This window comes from Cyprinodon variegatus, unplaced genomic scaffold (assembly GCF_000732505.1).
Source record: "Cyprinodon variegatus isolate N-32 unplaced genomic scaffold, C_variegatus-1.0 Scaffold24, whole genome shotgun sequence".
NCBI classification, from domain to species: domain Eukaryota; kingdom Metazoa; phylum Chordata; class Actinopteri; order Cyprinodontiformes; family Cyprinodontidae; genus Cyprinodon; species Cyprinodon variegatus.
Genome location: NW_015150477.1, coordinates 575,737 through 586,147, shown reverse-complemented (window position 1 = coordinate 586,147; position 10,411 = coordinate 575,737). Strand labels below are relative to the sequence as shown.

The 10,411-nt window shown below is 38.9% G+C and overlaps 1 protein-coding gene across 1 annotated transcript in view; it reads right to left on the bottom strand.

The window, feature by feature from the left end:
• The window catches only part of syt3 (synaptotagmin 3), a 72,708-nt gene that overhangs the window by 39,684 nt on the left and 22,613 nt on the right, over nt 1–10,411 (bottom strand). The window contains exons 4-5 of the mRNA XM_015392938.1: nt 4,364–4,744; nt 1,923–2,031 (exon numbers count right to left, since the gene is read on the bottom strand). Coding sequence (XP_015248424.1) covers nt 1,923–2,031; nt 4,364–4,744 — 490 coding nt within the window. The remainder of the gene's footprint in view (nt 1–1,922; nt 2,032–4,363; nt 4,745–10,411) is intronic.

Sequence of the window (10,411 nt, the reverse complement as noted above, 5' to 3'; positions counted from 1 at the left end):
GTCGTCACAGCAACTTTTGTATCTTCACACAATTATTTCATAAACCTAGAAAAAAAAATATTAGTGTTAAAGGTAATGACTAAATTTTTATCTCAAAGCTACAAAATCCTAAATACAGTTAAACGGAATGGCTGGCTAGCTTCAGCTGAGCCTAAATTAGGTCGATTCATGTTAGAAAGTCCATAGAATATTGTAAAGCCTTATTATGAGCAACAGAGACACATTCATCAGACAAATGCTGCTCTATCCTCAGAGCAAAGTTAAACTCTTAGCTTTAATCCTCCATGTAGTTGTGTGAAACACATTTGGATAGCTTCAAGCTCTTCATTACACTTTTGAGTTTATTGCATCTAATGCAGCCAGCATTGCAAATTCTCTATCAGTTAAGTTGTTTAACTGTTTACAACCAAAACAATAAGAGCTGTTATCTAAATCCATCACCATCCACAGTTTTGCATATTACTCCATTTTCAGAGAGGATTATTTGCACAATTAAATTCTAATTCAGCTACTTGGAAGTCAGCGTTTATTATAAGAAATGTTTTGTTAAAAAAGCTTTTCATTTCTGACATGAACAGCTTCATCTGTTCTTAAAGTCCCGTGAAAAAGGATTTGACCTTGATCCTTCTAGTTTTGCTTCAAATGTTTTAACAAACAGATTTTAAGAGGCAAAGTTGAGCTGAGTTAATAAAAATATTATTTCTCTTATGATTTACTTTGCAGACATGCCATGCCCGTGTCTTATTCATCTCCAAGTGTCTAATGCACTGATTACCCAGAGTTCACCTGTGCTACACCTGTGATCTGCTGCATATGAGCCTCCTGTTAGTCTGCCTCCTGTCAGATTATCAACAGCATTTTCCCAGTAGAGTTCCAGCGTTTCCTTCCATGTTCTCCAGTCCTCTTATTGATCTAGCCACTCGACCATGGATTTTCTCCTTTGCCCTGCCAATGACAAACCTTCTCTACAAATCTGATTTCTGGACAACGAGCCTTGCTCTGCTTGCTGACGTATGATCGTTGGCCGACCCCTCAGATGAGGATCGCCTTTTCTTCCACTGTGATTACTGGTATCGTTTTGGGTTAAACTTGAAAGAAAAGCTTCTTTCATCAACAGTGCAATCTCACAGACTAAAGAGGGATGCTTACTGTATTCACTAATCAGACTCTTGCGCTCCACATGACCGGGCCTAGTCCCAGTCCCTCCTTTGCTTTGCCTGCTCTAACGTCACTGAAGCTTCTGCTGTTCAGTGTGCCTAGAAGCAGTACAGCTGGTTTGTATTAAACGTTTCTTACATTCTGAAACCCACAACAACTTATCCTCTCTTCTTACAAAGTTTCAATTGACAAGCCTTTTTTAAGTGCTTAAAGTCAGAAGTGAATAAACTATCATCCTGCATTGTGGCTTAATTTCCTGATGTGATTCCCTCTGGATTAGAACACTTTAATTCAAGCAAAACGCTAATCTAATCCACAAACAGGAGTCAGTAGCTTTATATTTCCTTTTTTTAATTAAGATTCAGATTTTCATTTCAAAATAACTTTCAGAAACAATTTTTCTTCTCTCTATTAAACCGTATCCCCTCACTTATTCTCTAGTTATGTTTGTATTTCCTCTGATCCCAAACACCTGTCAGCAAGACTTACTTCCTGCTCCTCACCTAACATTTTGAGTTGCCTCAAACACCATCTTTTTTAATGACCTTTTTCCACCAGACATCAAATCACATCTTGTTTTAAGTGCCGCTTTTAAAACCCAAGCAGCCTTCTGAACTTGCCGGGATGTCCAAAAGAATGACAATTAATATACATTTAAAACTATTTGCACAACCGATCCAACGTTGCATTAAGTTCAATAGCGTTTTCTTTTATTGAGTTTGTTTTATTCTACAGCAATAATCATAAACACACATCACACTGACCGTGGGGTGACCTGCTGCTGGGAATGGGCGTTGGGCAGCTCTTTATTGGGATGGGCTCCACCCTCTGAGTTGGGGACATCTGGTGACGTCTGACTCAGCTTCAATGTTCCTAGAAAATGAAAAACAGCCACATCTGTTATTTAATGCTGCCTCCAATTCACCTTTAACACTGTGACAAAAGAACTGATGTTTGTTGGTTAACATCAGGAATCTGACTTGTCAGACAGAATAAGGGCCACCACCTCACATACTCTGTAAATAATAAAAGACTTTGCAGTGGAGCTGCAAAAATTCAACGGCAGGATAAAGCGTCTGGTGAAAAATCTAATCAAAACATCAGCTACAGTTCCAGGCTTAGTTTTGTATTTTTAAAATGATTATACGATTAACAGAGCTTTGCAAATGATGCGGTTATGATCGCATTATCTTTCCAAACAGGTGTTAATGCGTAAATATAAATCTCTACGTTCATCTTACTGATTATTTTCACAATGTGACACCGAAAAGTTAAAATGAATGTGCATCTGCTGTCTCCTTCTGCAGGCCCTGAAGGACCTACAGGGTGCCAGTAAGCCTCCAAAAGCTTATCGGCACCCTAAGGTAAATCTGCATAAAATCCCTCGGATTAAATTAATCTGTTACTGCAGAAGCATAATCTCACAGAGAACCTTTATTTTGAATATTTTTGTAAAGAATAAATATATATATATTGTATATATACTTTAATTTCTTTAAAGTAAATGTAGTGATTATTTCTAGTACTCTAAAGTCATTCTATACCTTTTATACATTATTTAGTTTATAAGTTAAGTTAAACCCTTGCAAATAAATTAGAAGGATTCATCAATAATGTTTATTAAACCGTCCTGTGGCTTAAAGTAAAAATGCATATTATGGTTAAAAGAGAACATTATTGAGTTTCAGGTCAAAGCCACCTCAGGTGGGTTCATGGGATCCCCAATCTGCAGCTCCAAAGCTGCATGTGGCTTTTTAGTTTAGTTAGACAAAAATAGCTAAAGAACCGAGCAATTTTATAAAGAGTAAAACTATATAACTATAATATCTGCAGCAGTTTTTCCAAAAGCAAGAATAAAGGAATGAAACTAACAGTGACTAAAATATTCTTCTTTATGATTTTTTCTTCATCCATAATTGTTTTTAAAAGGAAGCAAAACTAAAACAATGTCATACAGTAGTCAGATATTATAAAAAAGCTGTTTTTATCAATGATTCAATTTTTCTGAAGAAATATTGTTTATAAATGTCGCTGACTTGTGGTTTGCTGTAAAAATAAAGGATGAATAACAGCAAATAATGGCCATTGTTAGGTACAGAAGAGGCTCAGTTATCATGTGGGCCTTTTTTTGTTATTTTAAACTCCATTGGAATCTTATTAAAACACTGGACATCATAAACCGATCCTTTATCAAAATAATAATACAAAACAGAAAAAATATTGCTTTGGGCATTTTAGAAAGTAATATAAAAACTAAACTAATTAAATTACGTGTTTGCCGTAAAAGTTGTAATTGACAGAAAATACCATTGCAGATAAAAACACAATATTTCACACATACATTATGTATGAGGGATAGTGATTTAGATCAGGGAACGATTTACATTAAAAATTTAGGGATGATTTAAGTCATTATTTTGTTCCTGAAGATTCAATTTTTGGAAAACTGACTTTTTTCCAACAATCCACTGCTTTGGCTTCAATGTCAGTGTGACATCAGTTCATCTTTTTTTCTTTTTAGATGTCTCATTGTCTAAAACCACTAGCTGCAAACATTCATGTGTCATATTTCCATTTTTTTTAGTCAATCATCATCCCAGAGAGCATGCTGATTGATACAAAAACTATTTATTTACTGTTTATAGCTATTTAAAGCAATATATGCTAAAGTTGATGATGAATTTATTACGGTATGTTTTTAACCCATTTATACACTTTTAGACTGATTCTATGCAAAAACTAAAACATTTATTTAGTAAAAAATGTTTATTTTAACATTATGATCATTCTAAAGAGTCCATCAGTGTTAAACATCTTTCTTGATATATTTGAATCCATCCAACTTAATAAGCTTTTATATTTTAGCATAATTTAGATCTAAAAAATTCAACAGTAGATCTTTACAGGGTTTTTATCCCCCTAATTTTTCACAAGTTTTAAATCTACCTTCTGATCATTGTGAGATTGAAATGTTTAAACATTGTTTTCCAGGAACTTAATTCTATCGTATGACTAGAAAAAAAATCAGAAGCCCCTTGAAGTGATCAGCACTAGTTAAAAAGACATAAGCAAATCAGGTTTTCTGGTAGAAAAAATAAAGGAATTGGTCTAAAAAAGGTCTGAAAGGTTTCTGTCATGGAGGCAGTGCCAAACCTCTAAGAGGCAGGTTGGTGTCAAGCATGGATAACTTTAGAGAGCTTCTCACCAGCATTATTGGGGTAGGAGTCCATATCCAGGTATGAGTGCTCCTGGGTCTCATGTGGCCCCCCAACCACCCCTCCGCCTTCCCCCCTCTCCAGCCCCACCATGTCAGAGAAGTGGGGGTGTCCCTGCTGCCCCAGTGAGGGGTAGAGCGAGGACGAGGACTGGCCCTCTTTCCTCTGAAGCAGAGGGGGTAAAAGGTTCGGCCCTGTTGCCCCTCCGAGCCCTGCGGTTCCGGGCAGCAGCCCTGAGGTCAGACTCAATCCCCCGCCCTCCTTGTCCCGCCATGGCAACCAGCAGAGCTTCCAGGAGACGAACAACGAGACAGACAGGAGGACGAAGCCGCAGAATGTCACGATGACCGACAGCAGGCTGACAGAGATTTCTGCAGAGGGGAGGAGAAAAGTGAGAACTAGAATACAAGACTTTGACTTGGGTTTACAGAAGAAAAAATAGCTCTAACTAGTAAGTCTAGCTTGAGCTGAGGAGGATATTTTGTTTAAAACTCAACATTAACCATACTCTATATGAGATGCTGGTGGTATACAACAATAATAACGGAAATAAATTAGTAGCTAGGGTTATAAAGACCAAATTATGAGGCAGGATTCATCATCTGGGATCCTAAAAAGCTTTATCTGTCTCACTGGTGCATCTGATGGATCTACGACACCAGCGTGAATGTCACCAACATGAATAAAAACAACAACCTCATCTCTAAGAGCGCACTATTAACACATCATGCATATGCCAAACAAATCAACAGTAAATACCACAAATGCACCATTAGCCGCAACATCTACAAATCACACATCACACAGCAGCAGAGGGAACCTGCTGCTAACATAAAGTGTAATTTGCAGCCATTCTCTGAAGCTTTTATACAGCATTTAAATCCTGAGCTGGAAATGTGGGAGAAAACGGGTGGGAAAAATGAGATGGAATGGGGAGGGGGGCGATGATGATGGAGGCAATTAATAAAAAAAACAAAACCCACCGACAGTGATCACGCTTTACTTCACAGTTGTGAGCCTTTTAATGTCTGAAAGGTTAGGAAAGGTCCAACAAAATCCTCCATCAATCCTGCATACAGCTCCAGTCACACATTTAATATATGTTTATTATTTATTTGATAATTTATTGTATTTTCCGTTAGGTTATCAGGTTTTAGAATAAAAAAATCACAATGATATCTCTGAAAATTGGTGCATTTTCTTAAACAAACCTAGCTTTGACATATCAATGGACATTTTTCAAAGAGGTAAAGGTAAAATAATTGGAGCGAACAGACTGGAAGCTTAATGTTAGCCTGCTTCATTCTTTCCAAAGCTCCTTTGATTTATTTTTGGTTCCATAAAACAAATCTGTCTAAATTAGATAATCTACCTGTTGATTTGAGTCTGCCAATTTTTTTGTTACGCATAGAAAAAAAACAGTAGCAACATGAAAAACTCTTTTTAACAGCAAGAAATCTCCAGTAGAACCAGAATCAATACGAGCAACCTTCTGCTTGGGGTTCAAGGAGACAGTAAAACACTACAAAGGAGGTTCTAAAGGCCTATTTGATATAAGGCTTACTGTAAATGAAAGTTTTTGTTTAAACAAAATAACTCTGAAGGTCTTTACTTCATCATTTTAATGGAATTGAGGCGAAGTGATTGGAAAAAAAGTAAAGTTGTTTAAGTTAATACATTTTAAAGACAAACAAATATATCTTAAAAACATAAAGCCTTCAAAAAATTAAAAAATTGCTTTCAAGACACACTTGCGGTTTACCTAACTGATTGTATTCATCATGATTTACGGACAAATATAGCTGAGTCTAATCAGAATAACAGAAAACATTATTATCTGCCATCTGATCAACTAAACAAATAGAAAAATATTCTGTATCTAGTTAAAACATGATCCAAGCAAGGTGCCTTTTGGTTTTCCGCAAGTAATTCTGAAGGCTGAAAATGAAATATATCAGATTAATAAGATTTAAACCAGCGTTGTGCTGATCTGTAGATTCTTACAGCACGTTATAAGCCCTTTTAAGAATCATATTGATGGACTGTATCAAGTGCAGCCACGAGATCCAACAGGTGAGAGCAGAAAACTTGTCCATTATCTAAGGCCAAGAGAACATAAATAGTGATTCTTAACAACAGGTTCACCAATGTATGATAAATAGCTCAATCTCCATCTCACCTTAAAGTGTTTCTCCTGAAGGCATTTCAAATCAGTCAAGTTTGTTGAGTTTCAACTTTTGTTCTTGATTTTTACATTTGGTTTTTAAGACTAACACTAAAAAGTGCTAGCCTTTTGAGACCATCCTGATCTCGCGAGCTTTCAAGGTTTCACTCGCAGATCAGTCTGGCTACTTTCCGTTAAAGTAAATTTGGAGCCGTTCACCAAACGAACGTCCAATCAGCGTTGAATTTGAGGTGGGTTGAGGTGTGACGCAACGAGAAGCGCGACAGTTCAGTCTAAAGAACATGGCGGCTTCAGCCGATGAAACTAGCGTTAGCGTGGCTATCGAGCAAGTTTTATCGGAATTACAGAGTATTTCTTCACTGAAAGAAGAGCAAAACACTGCTCTGGAAGTTTTTCTCAGAGGAAAAGATGTTTTTGCTCTTCTCCCGACTGGTTTCGGCAAGAGTTTGATCTTGTGGTTGTGTTTTCGTCATCGCTCTGTTAGTATGTCATATGCTTCGTTGATCTGATTGGTTTATTTGGCCCGTCTATCACCAACATAGGCCAATCAGCCAACCAGTATTTTCGCCCCTTCCCAAAATTACTTCAATGGAAGGTTTCCAGATGGATATGTGGAGCAAATCCATCTGGCGGAGTCAGATTAAAAAAGTGCATCATTATGAGGTGAAAGATGCTTAAATTTAGTCTTGGTATAAAGAGAATATTTAGGGAACATTAATCAACAATAATCCCCCTGAGGACTGAGTAACACAGCAAACAGGTCAGGTAGAAAGTTGTGGATGCACATTAAAATAGGGTAAGGTGGTAAAGCCGAATCCCAACCTTTGAACATCTTACAGAGCGTTACTCAATCCAACATTAAAAAAGAGAGGGTATGGCATTTACAAACCTAACGAAACAATGTTATCTGCCTAAACTGACAACTGAAAGAGAGAATTAACCACTGAAGCAGCCAACAGAACAGACACAAAGGTCATAGCCGTTTGCTCTACAATTCTTGCAATCCCATTTCCAGTTTGCCAGGAACCTTGTTGGGGACACGGCAAACATATTGAAGAAGGTGCCCTGGTCAGATAAGACCAAAATAGTGCTTACTGGCCTACATGCAAATCTCTGTGTTCAGCAGGGAAAAGGAAGCCGGTCAGACGGGAAGAAGGATAGACCCAAATACAGGACAGGCCTTGAAGAGCCCCGTAAGAGGATGCAGGAGACTTAGGGTTGGGGACACGTTAGGACAACCACCTTTAACGCATCAGAATGCCCTAGATAAAGTCTTAATGTATCCATTAAAAGATTATGCAAAGATGATTTCCATTTTATATTTTCATCTTAACTTCTGCACATGCAGGAGGGCTAAGAAATGCAGCATGAATATTTATAGATAAGTAGACTAAATATACAATGAATATTTATTCTTATCCTGGTCTTTTTGAAGTCTTCTTATAAATAGCACATTTGGGTCTGATGACTGTTTTGACAAAGAAGGACCCATCAAACTCACACTAAATTTGCGTCCTAGAGCTCAGACTATGAATATGCATGGTTTGTGACTAGACCAAGTAGACTTATTACAGAGATCTGCAGAGTGAGAATGCCTGGCCTGTCCACCCGGTGGCTTGACAGTAAAAACTGCATCTTTGCCCCTCTTGGGTTACTTCCAGACCACAGATTAGGAATGCTTAAACACGGAAATGCTTTCTAAATTGTTCCCAATTTGAAAGCATCACAAGACAAGGACAGCAATATAACATAAACAAAACAATTTTATATTTGACAATGCCATAAAAAAGCAAACAAGCCAATCCTAGATTTGATTGTTACATTTCCAACCTTCATTCCTTCCTTTTCCGCTGCACTTTTTTCTTATGCGACTGCCTCTTTGTTCATCACCCCTTCCTTCTATCCTCTGCTTACTCTCTCTCTCTTGTTGGTGAATTATTCATCAGTCTGTGTATGTCATTAATCAGCACTTGTTCAAAAGATATGATTGGAGTGCCGAGAAGGTGGGGTGGGGGTGAGCACCGTCTCGGTAGAGAACAAGATCAGGGGAAGAAGATATAAGAACAGAGGGAGAAATTAGGGTTGGGAAAAAAAATGAGGACCAGGAATTGTCCGGGTGAAGGAAGAGGGGAAAAGACAGACTAGAACATGTGTTGAAACAGACATATAAGCTGAGGGGTCGATTCCACAAAGAAGGCAAGGGAGGAGGAAGGCTGCAAGGCACATATAGTCGATAGCACCAGCATGCCATGTGTGAGAGAGCAGATACATAAAAGGTAATAATAGGAAGAGGAAGAAGAGTGGGAACACAGATGAAGGAGCTTGACAATGATTTAGAAGAAAACACCTGAAGAGCGGGGGAGCTTCAGAACGTGAAAGGTTAATGCATTGATCTGTAGGAGAAAAAACAAAAGGAGAGGAGTAGGCTGTGTCAGGCGGGGAGATCAGTGAGCACTGATAGCACACTGGTGTGATCAAACGTGTTCAGTGACTGTCAGGAGCAAAAACCGCTCCCCTCCATTTGTCTCTCTTTAGACAAGTCACTGTACCATCCCGAGCACTGATCCTGCCACAGATCCGTCACTAATCCACAAAGCATAAAGAGCGAGTCAGCAGGCGGCCGGGTTGGTGGGTGGGTAGCAGGCCTCTGAAGCTCGCCATGAGGAGCGGCTGAGGCTCCTTGTCAGTCAGAGACTGACGCAACCCCCGCTGGGAGTCGTACAATCCTCCACATCAAACGCATCTCCGCTGCTTACACAAGCCATTCGCTGACAGCTTTCTGCGAGCGGCAGACCTCTCAGGGATCGGACACTTCCATCAGCAAATGCAGGGAGATCACAGCCCCTAAAACAAGGAGCTCCACGCCTAAAACCGTGACCCGGCATTTCTGCACAGAGCCATTCAAATCTCAGGAGGTATGCCAGGCAATCCAGGCTAATCTACGCTGAGCCGCAGAGTCATGCTTATCGGTGTAGCACATCCCATGGGAACCCACACGATACCAGCTCAGCAATTTATGTTCTCGGATTGCTTTATATGTTTCACTTTGACAATGCCCCCAGTGGTTACTTAATCCTTGAATTATAGCTTAAAAATAGTCTAATGACTGAAGTAAAAAAATAATAATAGAACTTTAACACATTGGAGAAATTTACGTCTGCATTTAACCCATCCCCTTGGGGAGCAGTGGGCTGCCATCATGGGGCCACCCAGAGTGGCAGTCTGTGGGAGTGGGGCTCAAATCCTGAACCTCAGGATTCCAAGCTCTATGCTCTGACCACTAGTCCACCACTCCCCACACTACAAAAGATGATCCTGATGAGGAAAATTTCATTACTTCGCACAGCACGTTTTTAAGCCTCCATTCTACCAATGCATTCCTTGGTTCTCTTTGGGTATTCCTGTTTCCTTTCATTTAAAAATAATGCCACTCCAACAGGGAAACTTACAAATGAAACCATTTTTACTACAAATCTGAAAATATTTACACAGCATAATTTCAACAGTCCCATATCTGGGCTCTAGAATAATATCTCAGACTGAATACATAAGAAAAAACTACACAGACAGAAGTTGTTTGCATGTCATGATATAAGACCTCAGTTCAAATCTAAACCTAGCTAAAGTCCATGCCCTTATCATCAAAATTGAAATTGAACCTTATGTAAGTGTCATGATCTGGCCTGTTTGCTCCTCCCTAATTAGTAATTCCTTTCACCTGTTGTTTTCCCTCCCAGCCTCAAGTATAATTTATTCCTCTCACCTGTTTCTTCTGGTTATATTCAGTTCAGCCTGAGCATTCAGTGCCAGATCATTACTTGTCTTTCTGTTAGCCTGTCTGTTATTTTTATTT